The following is a 20,716-nucleotide window of genomic DNA, read 5'->3' as shown; positions in this document are numbered from 1 at the left end:
TGCGTGGCTTTTTGGTGTACTTTCGTTTGCAGTTCTCCATTTGTCTTGTGCTCTACAATGACATCCAGCAATGGGAGCTGTTTGTTCCTGTCCTCCTGTCTGGTGAATTTTATTCCGGTGAAGGTGTTGTTTATCAGTTTGTGTCTCTTCTAATTTGGTCCGTTTAATGATGACAAAGGTGTCGTCTATGTAGCGTATCCACAATTTAGGTTGGATCTTTGCATCATGGAAAGGACCGCCTTTCCACAAATCCAGCCTAAACTGTGGATGCGCTAGGTCCTCAAGCAAAATGTGAGGTGCTCTTCTTCCAGCTTGCACTGAGCCTCATTGGAGCCACTGCAGCAAGCCAGAGTGAGAAATTTTGGCCAAGGAAAATTTGTAGTATGCTGGAGTGGCAAGCAGCTGGAATCCTTGTCATTTCTAAGGCCGAACATAGGTGTTTTGCAAAGCAGTCATTTAGCCTGTGTTTAGTCTCCCCAATCTCGAAGTGATCATGTTGTGAGCAGTAAATATGGTAAACTAGATTTGAGTGCAGTACAGCTAAATCACTACTTCACCTGCAAGGTGGGCCTGGATGGTGAGCAGGGAGGAGGTAAATGAGCAAGTGTTGCACCTTCTGTGATTGCATGGGAATGTGCTCTGGGGAGTTCCTTGTCAACACTTCAGAGGGAACGTTCTCTCCGGGACACCCTGGTCCACTCCTCCTTCCCTCCTGACACATCCCTAGATCTCCATTGCATTATAGGTGTTTCTAACCTTTATTGGCTGAATTTGAGTTCCAGATCCCCACCATCTTTTACGTGAAAAGGTTTTCCTCGCATTTCTTCCAAATCTTCTGCCTCCAGTTTTAAAACTATGGGCCCTGGTCATTGGTCTCTCCGTTAAGGGGAAAACATTTTTTTTTTTCTCCTGTGTTTCTTATCCACTCTCTCCTGTATAATTTTATACATCTTGTATTTCCATCAAATTGCCTCTTACACTTCTAAGTTCCAGCGAATACAAATCTAGACTGACCTATGCTTTCTAATAAGATAACCCACCTATTCCAGGCATCAATCCGGTCAACCTCTGAATTGTCTCCAACTCATTTGCATCGTTCCTTAAATAAAGTGACCAATATTGTGCACAGTACTCTAGGAGCAGTTTAACTAGTGCCTTGTGTAGCTGAAGCACAGCCTCCTTACTTTACTACACAATTTTCCTTGCAATGTATGGTAACACCCTAGTATGTTTCCTAATTATTTGCTACACCTGAACAATAAAGTATTGGAATTCATGTATGAGGACACTCTGTTCATTCCACATCTCCGAACTCTGCACTGTCTTACCATTTATTCATCCTACCAACATGGATAATTAACATTTCTCACGTTGTACTCCATTTAACAGATCTTTGTGCACTCACTTATCTATGTATACCTTTTTGTAGCCTCCTTTACGTCCTCTTCATAACTAACTTTATCTTTATTTGGGTTGACATCAAATTTGTTAACCATACCAATCTGTCCGTTTATACAAGTTATATGAGGAACGGTTGAGGTTCCAGTGTGAACTCCTGTCGCACATCATTTGTTATGTTTTGCCAATCTTCTCTCCAGTATACAATCCATTACATGGTGAGTTTTTATTATGGTGAGGCTTGGATATTAGTGTAAAGGTTATCAGCTTGAGGCTTTGCTCTTCAGTTTGGAGCCCAACACCTCTGAGTTGTTGAAGCAGAACCCCTTTCCTTGCCCTTGTGCCAATGCTATTAGTAACTACATGGATCATGCCAATTGGAACCCCCCCCTTCTCACTAAGTTTCTGTCCAGCCTGTACTAATGTCCCAGACCCTGGCACTGTGTCGGTAACACATGCTCTGGACTGCCATTCTTAACTGCACAGAAAAATTGTCAATCTCCCTTGTGACGCAGCTCCCTACTGCACTACTTTGCTTTTTCTTTTACCCTGTTTGAATGACTCCTTGTACCCAGTGCCATCATCAGTTACCTAATCCATCTTGCAGTTCACAGTGTCAGATCTGTCGTTAAATCCTGGTGCTATCTATTGCCTACCTGGTAATTTTTTTAATTTGTAAGATCATTGTGATAACATGGTGTTTCCTTCCTCATATTGCAAAGCTTATGCTGACACTTCTCCTCAAGTTCACAGTGAACACTTTCCTTTCTCAGGGACACCTTCCTAGTTTGCTCAATGGCACCTTTATTTCTTTCCCCTTCCCCACTCCTAGTTCCTGCTACAAGACGACCAATCATCACTGCCATAATGTGCAGTCCACCAGTTACCAGGTAGCATTTACTGCCTAGCTTTTTACTTCGTTTATTTTTTCAATTTGATCGTGGATCATGTGAATTGTCATTTAAAACCTAACTGATTCACTGATATACTTGAGGGAAGGGCATCTTACCCAGTTTAGTTTCTGTGAATTCAGGCTTGCTTCAACATGGTTGGTTTGCATTCTGACACAAAATGAGAAACCTGTAACTAGCGAGTTTTGAGAAGATTTGTAGCTCAGGTTGAGGTTCTGGATGTGAGTTTGCTCGCTGAGCTGGAAGGTTAGTTTTCAGACGTTTCGTCACCATTCTAGGTAACATCATCAGTGAGTCTCCGATGAAGCGCTGGTGTAATGTCCCGCTTTCTATTTATCTGTTTAGGTTTCCTTGGGTTGGTGATGTCATTTCCTGTTCTTTTTCTCAGAGGATGGTAGATTGATTTGGAGCCAGTGTGTTTGTTGATGGAGTTCCGGTTGGAATGCCGTGCTTCTAGGAATTCCATTCCATAGCGAGATTCCCTGAGGTTGGTCCGGAGGGAGGAGAGTAACTTCTTCAGGTTAGGCGTCGCTGGAAGAGGCTTCTTGTTATCTTGGATTCTCCAGCATCTGCAGTTCCCATTATTTCTGATACAATTTTAACCTCATTGCGAAGCTTCTTCCAGGGATGCCTAACCTGAAGAAGTTACCCTCCTTCCTCTGGACCAACCTCAGGAAATCTCTCTCCCACTGCAATTCCCTTGTCTCTCCACCTTCGGTCCGCCTCCCCCCTCTCCCTATTTATTCCAGAACACTCTCCCCATCCCCCTCTCTGACGAAGGGTCTCGGCCCGAAACGTCAGCTTTTGTGCTCCTGAGATGCTGCTTGGCCTGCTGTGTTCATCCAGCTTCACACTTTGTTTAGGCGTTATCCTGTTACTTGAGCAGTGGTGAAGTTTGCAGACCTTGCTTTCTCATTACGTAGTGATAATTCCAAGTTGTGTTTTCAGCTCGTTTCTGTGACTAAGAATAACCCAAAAAGAGAGGAAGAGGAACTTTCAGTCGTCTTGCTATTTGTATGCCGTATTTCCTTCTGTCCCTTTTTGCTGAGTGGCTATTGTTGAGTTACACTTCCCTTATGGATGCTGGTGTTTGTGTCATTGTTTCATTTCAAGCTGGAGGTTGTAGGTAACCTGTCTTTTCTCAACATCTGAAGTTATCAAGTAAGCGTGAGTAAATGAGGTGTAAATTTCTTGATGTCTTACTGAATTCTCAAGTGCTCCTTGATTAAAAGGGTAATTCCCATGCAGACAGCCTTTCCATTTGGTTTGCCTGGGCTTGTCAGGTGTTGGCAACAGCCATTATACTTTAGCGATGTCCTTTTCAAAATCACTTAGTTCATGACAGTCTCAAATGATGACTGTTGAAATTTGATAGGCCGTACCATAACAGGTATATTTATTAGTGTCACATAGCAATATTAAGGTAATGTCAAATATTTGTACTACACTGGATACATTTAAGTCATCTAAATAGATAACTCTGAGAGGAATGTAACATGCCGTTAGCTCTGACTCTGCCATGGTACTGCTGCAGCCAGCAAATTGCTCAATGACTCCACCTCTTTGGTATTCCTTTTCATGGCAAATCTTTGACTGGAGAGTAGATAGTAATGTTACCATCTTTGAACCTTCATATCCAAGGCCTGCAGATTCAAATGTGTTTGGCACAGAAATAGATTAGACATCCATCATCAGAACAAGCTGGATCACCTTCCACATAATCGCTCCTCCTAAATTTTCCGTTGCTGTTAAGATCATTTCTGATTGCTTTCCTTAGCCTTCATCACCTTCCTTGCCTCTTCACCTCAGGGTGGCATTGGCCTAGTGGTATTATCATTGGACTGTTAGTCCAGAGACCCAGATAATGTTCTGGGGACCCAGGTTCGAATCTCACCACGGCAAATGGTGGAATTTGAATTCAATTTTTTTTAAAAAAAATATCTGGTATTAGGAATCTGATGATGACCGTGAAACCATTGCTGATTGTCAGGAAAAACTTATTGGGTTCACTTATGACCTTTAGGGAAGGAATCTTCCATCCATACCTGGTCTGGCTTACATGTGACTCCAGACCAAAAACAATGTGGTTGACCTTGAACTGCCCTCTGGGCAATTTTGGTTGGGTAATAAAAGCTGCCGAGCCAGCGATGTCCTCATTCCGTGAATGAATAAAAAAATCCTCAACAGGTATGATGGGATTATGGATCCTTTTTTTTATGTCACTGAACGATTGCAATCTTAATTGGTGACCCCGGAATTTTACATTTCACCTTGCCCCTGCCCTAACCCTCTAGCTTCATCCAGTTCTCTCCCATTTCCACTCATGCTGTCTTTGACTTATTGCTTGCTTGAGACTTAACACCTGATGTCTGCTATTCCGACTGGATGGTGACTGCTCAAAATCATCCGGGGAGTATAGACCTGCATCCCCTAAGGAGTGCACTGCAAAATTATGTGCCTTCACCTTTTATATTTGTTGTTCTTCTTTGTTGGAGAGGTGAATTTAAAATGGTTGAAAGATTATTGGGTGTTCCTACAGTTTACCAGACCATAGGGCTACTGCCTCATTAGAGAGACACCTGTAGGTGAGAGCCACCACACCTCAGACAAGGGGCAAGATTGAGAAGGAGTCCTTCATGTTACCCTCAGTTGTTGTGGGGATTGAACCCATACCATCAGCATCATACTGCTTCACAAACCAACCAACCAACCACCCAGCAAACTGAACCAAACCAGCCCCCTCCTAAGCTTTATTTATAAATGCCTGTCACTGCTTACTTTCACATATCATTGGACTTTTGGGGTACTTTTGAAGTTATTACTCGGCCTTGGTTTTTTTTCTCCCCTGCTTTCATGACTGTGTATGGGCATAATATGAAAAGGAAGTTTACATATCCTGAAGAATGGATTTTTTTTTTGTTTTAAAAAGCAAAATCCTGGATGATGATTATGCAGATCATGACCCATTTAACAAGCCATATTGTCCATCTTGTAGAATCATATCCTCTTTCCTCTGGAGAAAGGATTGTTGTCAACAATCCTGGGGAGATCCTCTATACAGTGGAAAGATTTGTGAGACATCCAAGGAATGAAAATGTCTTAAAGAAATTTGTGTCCTTTGTGACTTTCCTGTTAGTGTGAGTTCACTTCTGTTATGTAGATAATGCTTTAAATGCTCAATGAAGAATATTTGATGAATTCATGGAATGGTTTCCAATGTTTCCTTGCAGAGCGCAGATTTACTTCACATTTTTTTTGGGAAGAAGGCAGATGATTGATAATCAAACTATCTACAATCTAGATTTTTAAACGTGTCTCACTTTGTTAACCTCTGTTTCACAGTGTTTAAGTGGGTCAGGAAGACACTTATTGCTCTAGTACAAGTTACTTTTGGAAGGACAATCAACAAGTAAGTAGCTTTCTTTTCCATTTTTCCTCAACACCACGTGGCATACACGTTCAATGGCTAGCCTTGTCACTGCTATGGATTCCAGAAATTTAGAGGAACGACCTTTATTTTTTTCAGACGATGCAAAATATTCGGGTGCATTGCCCTTTAAATTGTTGAAAAACTGGTAAGTTGGGTATAGGGAATGATGAATGTTTGTTCAGGACCCCGGAGGAAAAGTCAACCTCATGACTGTCTTTATCAGAACCTCTTTGCATGAGAGGCAGGATTAAACTTGGTGGGAAGTACATTTTGGATTTGGACTGAGGTGTCTGGCACCTTTTTGAGATTGTTTGCATACAGTGAGCTTCTGATTTCCATCTTTATAACTGAGAAAATACTGACAGACGGAATCGCTGTAACTGAGCAGTTTGGATTCTGGATATACAAACGCTCACTTGTGCATCCAGAATTTGAAATGGATTGTAATTGAGGTGGTGAAATTTTACTGCTGAACCTCTGGACCTCTAATTGCTGATAATGGCATTTTACTGGGGTTTGCTTCATTTCCATGCTTTTGTGATGATTTTCACCACATCAGTCATTGGGGTTGGTAACAAATGTTGGCCTTGGCACACCGCAAAATATTTTTTAAATTTCAAGGAAAATCCTAACGATGTGAACCGTGTTGTGAATCCGTGCAAGATTCCGAATAGGCTTGATGAGGTGGACACAGAGATTATTTCAAATTCTCTGATCAGCAGAAACAAAGGGGTGCAGTCTCTTGATAAAGATTTAGAAAAGAGCTGAGATGAGCAGACATTTCTTCACTGAGTTGTGAATCTTTGAAATTCTCTGCCTCTGAGGGTTGTTGATTTTTTTTTAAGTTCATTCACGGGCCGAGGGCGTCACTGGTTGCAGGCATCATTTATTGCCCAGAGGGCGGTTAAGAGTCAACCACGTTGCTGTGGGTCTGGAGTCTGGTGTTGACCAGACCAGGTAAGGATGGCAGTTTCCTTCCCTAAAGGACATGAGTGAACCAGATGGGTTTTTCCAACAATCAACAATGGATTCGTGGTCATCATTAGACTGTTAATTCCAGATTTGTATTAAATTCAAATTCCACCGTCTGCCGTGGTGGGATTCAAACGCAGGTCCCCAGAATGTTATCGGGGTCTCTGTTTAACAGTCCAGTGATGATACCGCTAGGCCATTGCCTCCCCTCATCCCAATCATTTAATACATATTGGCTGGGTTCAACAGAATTTTGATCTCTTGGAATCTAGGGATATGCGGAGTAGGCAGGAAAGTGGAATTGAAGCTTGAAGTCAGGTCATGATTGTGTTGAATGAATTTCTTTTGCATTCTGTGGCAAATTATGCTGCTCAGTTTGCTGCTTGCTTAATGTCTTGCCTAATTCTTAGTATCTGATGTTTATCTGTCAAACCCTTGTGTTATGATGGAAAGAGACTAGTTAGTTCCCAGGGTCAAATGCGTTCCAAGATGATGTATTTGGCCCTGCAAGATTAGAACATAGAATAGTACAGTGCCGGAACAGGCCCTTCGGCCCCTGATGTTGTGCCGAACATTATGCCAAATGAATCTAATGCCTTCTGCTTGCCCTGTGACCGTATCTCCTCATTCCTTGTATATTCATGTGCTTTAAGATCCCTTAATTGTCATTATTGTATCTAATTCCACCACTACCCCTGGAGGGGCATCCCAGACTCCTGCTACTCTGTTCAAAAGAAAAACTTGCCACGCAAGTATCCTTTGAACTTTCACTCCAACTTTAAACGTCCCCTCATATTAAACATCCCCTCATATTAAACATTTCAACCCTGGGGGAAAAAGATTCTGACCGTCAACCCTATCTATGCATTAGAACCAAGGCGACTCCATAGTGAGAGATTTGGTCATTCAGTATCTGACCCAGGCCATTTGGAGTACTTCAGTATACTGTTAGTAATGGATGAATCTGGGATGGATAGATTTTTCACAAAACCAGAAATTATTGGAAACGCTGAGCAGGTCTGGCAGCATCTGTGGAGAAAGTAGAGTTAACGTTTTGATTCCAGTCACCCTTCATCAGAATGGAGAATGATCTGAAGGAGGGCCACTGGACTTGAAAGGTTCACTAATTTCTCTCCATAAATGCTGCCAGCCCTGCCAAGTTTCTCCAGCATTACCTAGTTTTGTTTCACAGTTTCAGCATTCACAGTTCTTTGCTTTACATAAGGATAGATTGTCACTATGGACAAGACTTCTCATGGCTTGAGTTTTAAAGAATTTGGGTTAAAGCCTGAATTGATTGAACAAGGGGAAGCTTACTCATGATTTGTACTGGACAGTTGCCATATCCATATGCACCTTGAGATCTCTCAGCTTTGAGTGGTCAGCAGCAAGTGGATTTTCATGTGTGCCAACCACCTTATCAGCCAGTGACTCACCCAAAATGGGCAAAAATTGCTCAATTTTGCTTTAAACTTAAAAGTCAGATGGAAAAGAGTAGAATGCACTTAGAAAATTACCGTGTCTTTAATGCAGTTGCTCTGCTTTAATCAACTGTAGTCACTTATCGAGTCTTGATTCCATTGTCAAGTTGTTGCACAAAGACTGCTTTGATTAACTCACTGTGAAGTTCTCATAATTCACAGTGTAATGTCACTTGCTATTATTTAGTTCAGCACAATCTTAGTATCCATAAGAGGAACAAACTGCACTAGGGACTTGTAAATGTCATGTGCAAATCTGTAACCTTTCCACTTTTAATTACTTTTTGTCAGTGCTTTTACAGTCACTTGATGAGCTAGAAGCCAAGTAAATATGGAATATATGTTTTGGAAGTTCAGAATATTGCTTGTGACCATTAATTTGTTGGTAGTGTAGTATAATGGTAGTTTCTGGACCAAATGCTGAGACTAATGATAAAAGAAAGCATGGTTTGCATCTCAAAGCATTTTGCAACCAATTAAATACTTTTGAAGTACAGTCACTTTGTATTGTAAAAAAAAAAGATTGGCAGTAGATGTTCAACAAACTCCACAAACAGCAATGTGATGATAAATAGGTAACTAAATGTGGAGCTGCATGAACACAGCAGGCCAAGCAGCATCTTAGGAGCACAAAAACTGATGTTTCGGGCCTAGACCTTTCATCAGAAAAGGGGGATGGGGAGACGGTTCTGAAATAAATAGGGAGGAGAGGGAGAGGTGGAGGCGGACCGAAGATGGATAGAGGAGAAGATGGGTGGAGTGGATAGTATAGGTGGGCCTCTACCCGTTGTGGCTACCTCTACATCGGGGAAACCAAGCGGAGGCTTGGGGACCACTTTGCAGAACACCCACGCTCGGTTCGCAGTAAACAACTGCACCTCCCAGTCGCAAACCATTTCAACTCACCCTCCCATTCCTTCGACGACATGTCCATCCTAGGCCTCCTGCAGTGCCATAATGATGCCACCCGAAGGTTGCAGGAACAGCAGCTCATTCCGCTTGGGAACCCTGCAGCCCATTGGTATCGATGTGGGTTTCACCAGCTTCAAAATCTCCCCTCCCCCCACTGCATGCCAAAACCAGCCCAGCTCGTCCCCGCCTCCCTAACCTGTTCTTCCTCTCACCCATCTCTTCCTCCCACCTCAAGCCACACCTCCATTTCCTACCTACTAACCTCATCCGGCCCCTTGACCTGTCCGTCCTCTCCGGATTGACCTATCCCCTCCCTTCTTCCCCATCCATACTCTCCTCTCCACTTATCTTCTCCTATATCCATCTTTGGTCCGCCTCCCCCTCTCTCTCCCTATTTATTTCAGAATCCTCTCCCCCTCCCCCTCTCTGATGAAGGTTCTAGTCCCGAAATGTCAGCTTTTGTGCTCCTAAGATGCTGCTTGGCCTGCTATGCTCATCCAGCTCCACACTTTGTTATCTCGGATTCTCCAGCATCTGCAGTTCCCATTATCTCTGATGATCAATAGACAATCTGTTTTTAAAATGATTACAAAAACAGAAAATCACTGGAGAAACCTAGTGGATCTGATGAGGAGACACCAGACTTGAAACATCATCTCCATTTACTGCCCACAGGTGCTGCTGGACCTGCTGAATTTCTCTAGCATTGCCAAGATTAGATGCACTTTACTGAACTAAATAGCAAGTGACATTACACTGTGAAATACGTGACCTTCACAGTGAGTTAATCAAAGCAGTCTTTGTGCAACAACTTGACAATGGAATCAAGATGCGGCAAGTGACTAAGCTGATTAAAGTACAGCAACTGCATTAAGGACATGGTAATTTTCAAAGTGCATTTTAATCTTTTCTATTTGACTTCTATGTTTAAAGCAAAATTGAACAATTTTCGCCTATTTTGGGTGAGTCACTGACTGTTTTATTTGAATAGTGTGATCTTTACTGGAGGGTAAATGTTTACTCCCTTTCTCTTGGAGATACCTGAGTAAGCAATATTCAAGAGCAGCGATTGATGCTTCATGTGAAAGATAGCACCTCCAACAATGCAGTGCCCCCTCAGTACTGCACAGGCTTGTGGGCCTTGAATTTTATGCCCAAGCCCTGGACTGACTCATGAAGCCAGAACAATCTGATTCAGAATAAGCCCCAGCTGACAAAAAAAATGTAAGCACCAGCCTAGGGTGATTGATAAAGTTCAAATCCTACCACAGCAGCTGGGGAGTTTGGATTCTGTTGGGAAAAAGCTAGCCTCAGTAGCAGTAGGCATAACTTGTGATTTTTAATCATTAAAAGACTGTGTCTGGTTCACTCACGTGTTGGTGGGAAGGAAGGTTTATTTCCTTACCAAGTCTCTGGCCACAGATTCACAGAAATGTGGTTGTCTGAGCTGCCCTATGAAATACTAAGTCACCTTGTCAGAAAGGATGGTCTGAAAAATAATGCCCATTTCCTGTCAATGAATAAAAACAATTTCACATAATGTCCTTCAAATGTGTACAATATTGCTTTAGCATGTAGCAAAATGTTCAGAATGAAGTGAAGCATGACAAAAGCTAGCAACTACACAAGAATCACCATTTACCATTGTTCTCCATCACTTTCACATTAGAAGTATACAGGACAAGACTGCCATATGGCAGTGCCACATCATTCATTGGAACAGATTGAATTCTTAAAATAAACCCAGTCCCTTCAATAATGTAGATTTTAATAATATTTGCACTTGCAAAGGCTCTTTCAACAGAATGTTCCAAAGCTGTAAACTCTACCATTGATAAGTATCAGGGCAGCAGACATGTTGGAAACACCGGCACCTGCAAGTTTCCCTCCAAGAGAGATACCATCATTGTCAGTGGGTCAGAATGCTGAAATTCCCTGTTCAATGCTACTGTAGGTGCACCTGCACCAGGTGGACTGCCCAAGTTCATAACCACTTCCTTAAGGGAAATAGTGGACAAGCAAAAATGCCAGACTTGTCAGCTATGCTGAAATCCCATGAGATAATTTTGTAAGAAAAGTTTTGAGTTATCAGGCTGTGGGGAACATTTGACAATTACCAGATAATGTGCATTATTCATTTTAGGCAAATTCGTGACACAATCAACTGGATGGTCAGTGAACAGATGTTAGTTTGCTACATCAATCTCTTTCGAGATGCGTTCTGGCCAAATGGTAAATTAGCACCTCCTACAACTGCCAGAACACAGCAACAGCGATTGGAGACAAAGCACAAAGCCCAGCAGAAACTGCTTGATAACATTCCAGGTATGGCTAGTGACGCATTGCATAAAACCCTGGTGCATAATTCACTTTGAATTTCTGCACGTAATTGATGTTGACTTTCTTGCTAAAATAAATTAGTCCTGCTGGCTAACCGGATTTGTCATCCAGGGTGCGATGTATTTTTAATCTTGATGACCATGGAAGAGTAATGACTATGTAACCAAAAAATTTAGATTGTTTCTGCCATTCTTTAATGAAAATTGAAAAGATAAATTGCTACAAAATTATTTAGGATGTATAGGGACTTTTCTTTTTTGCATAGCAAAGCTTTTGTTATACTGCTCAATTTGTTTACAAAATTTTTATGCCAGAAAAATCCAACCCCTGGATATTAGTGATATTTAGTCCATTATTTAAATATTACCATGTGAAAACTATCATTCAGTGACTGTCATATTTGCTTAGTGTCTTGAGCACAAAAACAATTTTTCCATCTCCCAGCAGAAACTGGACTCCTGCGGTATACTTTGAGTTAGTAATATGACAACCGGATAAAAAGTATTAACTGTTGATTATTATATTAGACTGTCTGTGGTTTTTAGACGTTAAAGGTTTCTTGTTCCTTTAAAGAGGAAGTGCACTGCAGGTGTTCTGCCTTTTTATAGACAGTTGTCTAATTTCATCCACTGGTGAAATGAATATTCTGATATTGTTCCCCATGCCCCCGTCTGCTTCCTTTGGAAATGCACTTTAGCCATCTTGCAAATTCCACATTGGGAATGAGAGTTCTGGTTCCTGCACTGACTCCCCTCTCTGACTGGCATGTTGCTAGCAATGTTTGTGCCTGGACGAACTCCACATAGTTGAGGCACACACCTCCCTTGCTGATTCTCATCAGTTGAGTAAATAACCACTGTGGATTCTGTGTGCCTGATGTATAGCTAACACTGTCTTGTGTGCACTGATGTGTTGCGTATCTTCGAGGAGCATTGTTGTGCCTGGGTGAGCAGGGTATTGGCAGACAAAGTGCTTCTGTTATTTTTGACACAGGAGTAGGACTAAAACGCAGCCTTTTCTCGTGAGGCTAAACCCTATGTGAATAGGAGACCTAACCAGTTTTATTGCCATAATCTTTAAAAGGGAGAAGAGATGTAAATGATTCCTTGACCAATCAATGTTGCATGAGGGACATTGACATATTATTTTGGAACTGATGTTATTTGGAGGGATTCAAGAGAATTTAGAAATCGAGGGACAGGTATTTCAGAAGGTCATGTCCTTTTTCCTGATATCCATCCCTGTGAAATGAACCTGTATGTTCATATGGTAACATAAATTGGTTCAAAATTCAACAGTTGCTGTGAGATCCCATCTCCGATACAGGTAGATAACCTCATTTACCAAATGAGTTTATTGCTGTATAAATTGGTGCATTTCAAGCATCGTGTCTACCCTTCATTCATGTGAACCCAGGGAGTCACATGCTTGATGTTGTTAAGGTTCTCGTAAAGATATGATTGACTATTCTCAGATGATATAAAATGGCTGGCGTGTGGTTACAAAGCTTACTGTCAGCTGAGGAATACCTAGGCTTGGGAATGGAAATGGGAACATATCCATTCTTCAGTTTAATTTTATACATACATGGGCTAGGCCAGCATTAATTGCCCATCTCTAATAGCAATTAAGAGCAATTACAATGTTGTGCAAATAACATTGCTGTGGGTCTGGAGTCACATGTAGGTCAGACCGGGTAAGGATGGCAGTTTCCTTCCCTAATGGACATTAGTGAACCAGATGGGTTTTTCTGACCATTGACAATAGATTCATTGTCATCATCTTGAATTCAATAAATATTTGGAATTAAAATTTCACCATTGGCAGGATTTGAACCCCATTGCAGAACATAACATGGGTCTCTGGATTAACAGTCCAGCAATAATACCTTGCCTCTACAACTTTTGTCTTCCTGATTCAGTATTTTCAACTTTAACAATGTTTAACTATACTTAAACATAAATGGAATATAAACATGTGAATTGCCTTTGTATTTAGTTATAACTACAGATTGAAAAGAGGTGGTCTTTAATTATTGATCCTAACCAGTGCATCACATCTCTTTAGGGGAGAAACTCTCAGTTTTATTCCAATTATTATTAATAATAATTTTTTTTCGTCTTCTGCCACACTTAGTCGTGACAGGAGCAGCCATTAATCCTGTGCCATGAACCAAGAATTATTAGTTGTCCTCTGGTATTCTTTTCCCAGATGCACTGCAGAATCTTGTCGGACAGCAGAATGCACGACATGGAATTATTAAAGTTTTCAATGCACTTCAGGAATCCAGTGCCAACAAGCATCTCCTCTACGTGAGTATCGTAGAATCCCATCACCCAGTATGGGCTCAACCAATTTATGATCAGCTGCTTGGAGAACGGCATTGAATTGGCTGTGTGACATATAGTTATCATTGCTTTTGTTTGCTGCACATTGCATGAAATAGCTGCTGTTTATTTGAGGAAGCCAAGGTTGAGTTACGAACACTGTCTAACAACTGGCGTGTATTTTATTTCCACTTTATACCCAGCTTTGAAAAATAAGTTCAGTAACAAATAATCAACAAAAAAAAATCAAGCTCATGTATAACCAGCATGGGTAGTTTGGAACAAATTATAACTAGGCTGGTAAAGCATTATGCAGTGAAACTGCTACATGTGATTAATTACCATGAGGTATGGCTAAGGGACAAGACAGAGATCGAGGAGGAGACTGTCCCTTGAGATTGTTGCCAGACGTTTATCATCTTATAAGGAAGTGCACTGACATTCAGGACAAGCGCTAAAGACACCCAAGGTTCTTCACAAATGACATAAAATTTCACTCCTGAAAATTCTGATATGACATAGAATTAAGATGATGTTTGACTTATTCAGTGAGAGCATGAATCTCTTGATGGTTGTTGTGAAATCGAACATGGTATCCCATTGGGAGACAAGTGCATAGTACATAGTAAAGATGTTACTAGTAGGGGCCAGACTTTAAAAGATTACTGTTCAGAGGGAGATGGGGCAGCAGGAAATGTGTCTGTGTGAGTGTGCATTTGTGTCTGTGATGGGGGTGGTGGGAAGAGAGAAGGAGAGAGTGAGAGCATGTGTGAGGGAGTGGAGAGAGAGTGTGCATGTGTCTGTAAGGCAGGGGAGGGGGAGAGGGAGACTGTGGGTGTGTTTGTGTGCACACGTACACATCCATACACACATCCATGAGGTGAATTTGCATTTGCAGATTTGTAATTACGGATACATGCTATTTAGTTCGTAAAGCACATAATTTTTAGACAATCAGTGTGGCATTTTATAAAGTCCTACTTCTGGAAATTAAAAAGCAGCCTGACTCCAAGTTAAAACATGGAGAGATTCTAAACAAGGCCTCACACCTAAATTGCATTGTCTGACCTGAGATGGCACCTCTGGTAGATTGATAAAACATTTTATTTATCTTTGTGCAGTGACCTGAAATAAGTTCTGAGATAATATTTGTTAATCAGTGGAGGCCTGCATTTCCTTCTGAACTGATTAAAGTTTTAACAGACATTTATGTTTGTTCAATACCTTTGCATCAGTTCCATGACACTCTGATCTCTTACTTATAAAATCTGTGGCAGATACTACCTCTGTCACCGTCGCCTGAAGAAGGAGCAAGACTCCCGAAAGCTTGTGTTTTCAAATAAACCAGTTGGACTATAACCTGGTGTTGTGATTTTTGAACTTGTCCACCCAAGTCCAGCACTGGCACCCACACATTTGAGCAAAGAAAGCAAGAGCGTTAAATGCCTTCTTAACAACCCTGTCTACCTGTGACACAAATTTCAAAGAATTATGTACCTAAACCCCTTAGTCTCTGTTCTGCAATGGTGTCTGGGGCCCCGACATTAATTGTATAAGTCCTGTCCTTGTTTGTATTATCAAGTGCAATTCCTCTCATTTATCCAAATTAAACTGCTGCTCCTCAGCCCATTGACCCAATTGATCAAGATCTCTTTGTAATCTTAAATAACCTTCTTCACTGCCCACTATATCACCAATTTTGGCATCATCTGAAAACGTTGTGCCAACCTTACTTAAATTCTGGGGGGAACAAAGTAAAGTAGCACAAACTGCAGATCACTTTTTATTGCATAATATCAATTTACATTCATGCTTTGCCACGTTCTGGTTTTCTGCATCTGTTATCTTGGCAATCTGTTTAAACTGACTCTGTAATTGTTTATAACCGTGAAATGGAAAAGTCAACCACTCCATCTTCACAACATTATATCCTGTTACTTGCAGCTCTTTGGAATTTCAGTCAAGTTGAACACAAAGGTTAGATTAAATAGATGTTGTACTAATTGCTGGAGCTCTGAAGGCCTAAGATTGCCTTTTATATACAGAAAGTTGAGTGACTAATAATACACACCATGAATCATTGGCTCAATTAAGGAATAAACTAAAATATTACCTTCTGACTTCTGACTTGTTTATTGTTCGGTATTTATAAATGAAGTGTGGTCTGGTGACTGTGAAGCTATGAAAGTACGTGACTCAAAGGAAAAATATTTTTGAAATGACATTTTAAATTGGTTAAAAGCTCAATTTGATGGAAAAGAAGTGGTAAACAGGAATCTGACCGGATCATATATGTCTGTGTCGTTTGTAAATAGTCCAGCCGAGCTCACGCTGTTCTTAGCTAACCATATCAGAGCCCCTGTCATCAGCTTTACTCTTCTTCAGTACCAGCTGTGAAATGTGAAAATCTTGAAAGTGGCAATGGGTTTATATCCTGTTGTATACATCTCCCATTGCTTGGTCTTTAACCAAGATTGCCCTCAAATGTTTTATAACCTCCTTCTGCTGTCCAATCCTCTAGGATTACCATGCTCCTCCAATTGTGGATTCATGTGCATCCTTTCCCCTTCCTTTTAAGATGCTTCATAAAACATAACTCTGGAGAAACATTTGACTCTCTAACCTAGTAGCTTCTGATGCATGTGTTTTTTCTGATGGAGATTGTATATTTGTGCTATTTAAACTGGCCACATTTATTATTGGCAACGGCATATTGCAGAGACACTAGTCACTGTCAGCGTGATACGGCTGCAGCTGCCAACCATAAAGATGGTGATCTCCAAATAATCACACTGCTAGTTGCTGTTTGAAATCGATACTTGAGCAGTCAGGCGAGGTAGAGTTCGTCTCAGCTTGTGGACAGAAAGAGGTGTGCGTGATGTGGAGATGCCAGTGTTGGACTGGGGTGGACAAAGTCAGAAATCACACAACACCAGGGTAGAGTACAACAGGTTTATTTGAAAACACAGGCTTTTGGAGCCTCAGTCCTAATTCAGGTGTTAGCACTAACAGAAGGAGCAGCGCTCCGAAAGCTTGTGTTTTCAAATAAACTTGTAGAACTATAACTTGGTGTCGCATGATTTCTGACAGAAAGAGGGACAGAAACAATACTGGCAGCAAAATATCTACAATCTCAAGAGTGCAAACGATCACTCTAGGACTGCATTTTTCAAAGAAATATTTCTGCCTGTTTTCATGGTACAAAGTTACCTAAGTTGTTTCATGTCATTGGCTTGACTGGGACTTGTGGCTAAGTGAATATAATTCCTTGACAGCAAACCACCCTCTCCAGAAAAATCTTCAGTAGGCACCAGAAATAGTAAGAGCTGTAGAGGCTGGAGTCAGGTAACACAGTGTCCAGCTGGAGGAACACAGCAGGCCAGGTAGCATCAGAGGAGCAGCAAAGTTGATGTTACTGTGTTATCTCTGACTCTAGCATCGGCAGTTCTTGCTATCTCTGAGTGAGTTATAACCTCACTGAGAAGTCTCTTCCAAGGATGCCCGCCTTGAAGTTGTCCCCCATCCTCCGGAATGACCTCGGTGGACCTCTCTCCCACTGCAACCCTCCTGTAATCTCTTCGGCCCTGAAATTCTTCGACCACATATTCGAGCAAGCCAGGTACTCGCTCACCTATCATCATCTCACCTATCTTCCCTGGCGCCACCCCTCCTGTCTTTATTTCAGAGATCCCTTCCCCCTCCCCCATTTCTGAAGAAAGGTTTCGACCCGAAACATCAACTTACCTGCTCCTCTAACGTTGCCTGGCCTGCTGTGTTCATCCAGCTCCACGCTGTGTTATTCTTTTCAATCAGCACCAACTGTGCAGCTGAATTGGCTGTCATTAAATCAGGATTCCGCTTATCCGATGCACCACACCAGAAATGGTCCCATGCAATGATGTACCTGCATGTGCATGTGTAATGTTAATTGTGCACACACAGACTCTTCCCGCTGACTTGGAAGCAACCAACCATCAAAGTCCCCTCCCACCTGGTTATACTCCCTTCTGCTCATTGGAAGAGGGCAGAAGATACAAATGTTTGAATATATGTATGAATAGAATCAAGAACAGCTTATTTCCTGCTGTTATTAGACTTTTGAACAGACTTCTCATGTTAACGTTGATCTCTCTCTGTGGCTGTTAAATTGTGTTCAGCACTGTGTTCTCCTCACCTGATGCACTTTGTATGGTATGATCTGCCTGTATAGAACTCAAAACAACACTTGTCGTATGTCCCCAAGTATAGTGAAAACAATAAATCAAACTCAAACCCAGAGGCCATTTGCCCTGATGTGTATTTGCTGACTTCTTGTGATAGCAGCTCAGCAATGTCATTGGCATGTTTCGCCATAGCTCTAGAAATCTTCCTTTAAAATATGCCACTAATTGTCTTGTAAATCCATTTCCTATGTTGATCATCACTAAATTAACAGGCATTTCACATTTTCCCCATGTATATTCTCCATTTGCTAGCTCTTTGCCCACTTACATATCTGTCTAGCCAGTCCATCCCTTTGTAATCTACTATCATCTTGGCAACTCGCTGACTTAACTTGTGTCATCAGCAAATGTGACCTGCAACCATTTTGTCTAAGTCATTTCTTTCAGTTGTAAGAAGTTGAAGTCTTGGCAAAGATCGTCATTACATTGCTCATTACATCTTGCCAAGCAGAAAAAGACCAGAAAATGAGAAATATAGAAAATTTGGGGACAGGTGTAAAACCAAATAAGAAAAACAAAGAGGAGTTAGGAGAAAAGCCTAGCAGTTAACATTTAATGGACGTCCAAAAGCCTTTTATAGACACACAAACAGTAAGAGAGTGGTTAAAGGTAGAATGGTGCTGATTAGAGACCAAAAAAAAATTTACAAGCTGAAGTGGAGGAATGGTTGAGGTAATATTTTACATCCATCTTTACAAAAGAGGAGGATGGTGTCCAGGCCATTCTAAGTGAGAAAGAGCTGGAGGGATAAAAATTTTTCAACAAGAAATCTTGGATAGGCTGTTGCAGCTTAAACTTAACAAGGCACTGAGACTGGATGAGGTACATTTCAAGGATTTTGAAGGATGAGAGTGTAGCAATTGTAGAGACGTTGGCCTTAATCTTGCAATCTTCCCTAAACTGGATAGGTGCTGGGAAACTGGAGGAGACATTACGGCCACATTCAAAATGTTGTAAGGATAATCCCAGCAATGGTCACCCTACTATAGAATGGATATTGTTAAACTAGAAAGAATGCAGAAAAGATGCTACCTGGACTGGAGGGTCTGAGTTATAGGGAGGGGTTGGATAGGCTGGGATTTTTTTTTTCCTTTCCCCTGGAGTGTGGGAGACTGAAGAGTGACCGTAGGTCTATAAAATGGAAGGTATAGACAAGATAGACAGCCAACAGGTTAGCTTCATGAAAGGGGAGTCTAAAACTAGAGGTACAACAAGTTCCAGAGAGTAATTTTTGCACACAGAAGGTGATGAGTAACTGGAACAGGCTGTCAGAGGTGGTGGTGAAAGTGAATACAAATTTTGTCATTTTAAAAAAAAGTTAGACGGGTATATGGATGGGATAGGTATGAAGGGATAGGGACCAAATGTAGGCAAATGGGACTAGATTAATTGTGAAAACTGGGCAGCATGGGCAAGTTGGGCTGAAGGGCCTGTTTCCATGCTGTAAACGTCTGACTCAAATTACACACCAATTAGTTTAACTTCAGGAGAGGAGGAACTTTCTGCAAACAATTACTTTTGGTAGAATCAATAGTAACATGGAAAAAAAACTGGGTAGATTGTGAAAAGTTAGCATGGATTTCTAAAGGGGAAGTCGTGTTTGACTAGCAGGAGTATTTTTGAAGAGGTAACGAAAAGGGTTGATGAGGGTAATGCTTATGATATGGTACATTGACTTATGGAGGCCATTTGATTCAGTGTTGGGTTGTAGATCATGGTGTGAGGTGATGCAGTTTGGTAGGGAGAAAAAAAGTACAGTTCTAAAGGGGGTGCAGGAGCAGAGGGACCTGAGTGTACATGTACACAAACCTTTGAAGATGGCAACTCGGGTGTGGAGAACAAAAAATAAATTACATGCGTTTTCAGCTTTTTTTAATAAGACATAGAATAGGGTGCAGGGAGATGATGTTGGACTTGTGCAAAATGCTTGTTAGAGCTCACCTGGAGTATTACATAGAATTGTGGTGCCACATTATAGGGAAAACTGTAAATACATTGAAGAGAGTGCACATATTTGCAAGAATGGCTTCATTGCTGAAGTTTCTCATCGATGAAAATAGATTGAAGTTGGGACTGTTCTTCCCGGAGAGAAGGTTGAGAGGAGATCTGATTTGAGATTTTTAAAACCATTAGAAGCTGGATAGAGTAAATAGGGTGAGGCCGATCATCTTTTTTTTAAAAAAACAGAGCAAGTTGGTAGAGATTAAAAGCGATGTGCAAATGAAGCAAAGGTAGCGTTTGAAAATCTTTCTCTGAGTAGTTCAGTGATGGAGCATGCTGGAAGTGTGGTGGAGGCAGGTTTAGTTGAGGTATTCAAGATGGCATTGGATGATTGTTTTTAATAATGATAATAGTGTGCAGGAGGTTAGCACTAGTTAATATAGCCAGTACAGGTATGATGGACTGGCTTCATTTTGCACTGTATAATTTTGTAATTCTGTGATCTATCCTTTTATTCCTACTGTTTGTTTTCAGTCATCTTGTCAATATTTTATCCATTCTAGAGCATTACTGTGTACGTCATGATCTGTGTTCCCTTTAAGCTGCGCAGCCACGTTTGGAAATGCCTTCAGATTTGCTGCCGTGGACGGAACTTTAAAGCCCCCATGCACTGAGCAGAAATTAGAGGAACTATTGATCATGAGCTCTAATTTTTCAGAATAGCTTTTGCTGTCATAATTTTTTTTTCTCAAATGCCTTCTCAAAATTTAAGTAAATTATT

General features: G+C 41.2%; 1 protein-coding gene across 3 annotated transcripts in view; it reads left to right on the top strand.

Moving 5' to 3' along the window:
• The window catches only part of snx25 (sorting nexin 25), a 208,382-nt gene that overhangs the window by 184,916 nt on the left and 2,750 nt on the right, over positions 1 to 20,716 (top strand). For all 3 annotated transcript variants that reach the window (XM_048527573.2, XM_048527575.1, XM_048527574.1), the window contains 3 exons: positions 5,652 to 5,718; positions 11,248 to 11,429; positions 13,656 to 13,756. In XM_048527573.2, coding sequence (XP_048383530.1) covers positions 5,652 to 5,718; positions 11,248 to 11,429; positions 13,656 to 13,756 — 350 coding nt within the window. The remainder of the gene's footprint in view (positions 1 to 5,651; positions 5,719 to 11,247; positions 11,430 to 13,655; positions 13,757 to 20,716) is intronic.

Source organism: Stegostoma tigrinum, chromosome 3 (assembly GCF_030684315.1).
Source record: "Stegostoma tigrinum isolate sSteTig4 chromosome 3, sSteTig4.hap1, whole genome shotgun sequence".
Lineage (NCBI taxonomy): Eukaryota > Metazoa > Chordata > Chondrichthyes > Orectolobiformes > Stegostomatidae > Stegostoma > Stegostoma tigrinum.
The sequence above is the reverse complement of the archived record's forward strand: the minus strand, read 5'-3'. Positions and strand labels throughout refer to the sequence as shown.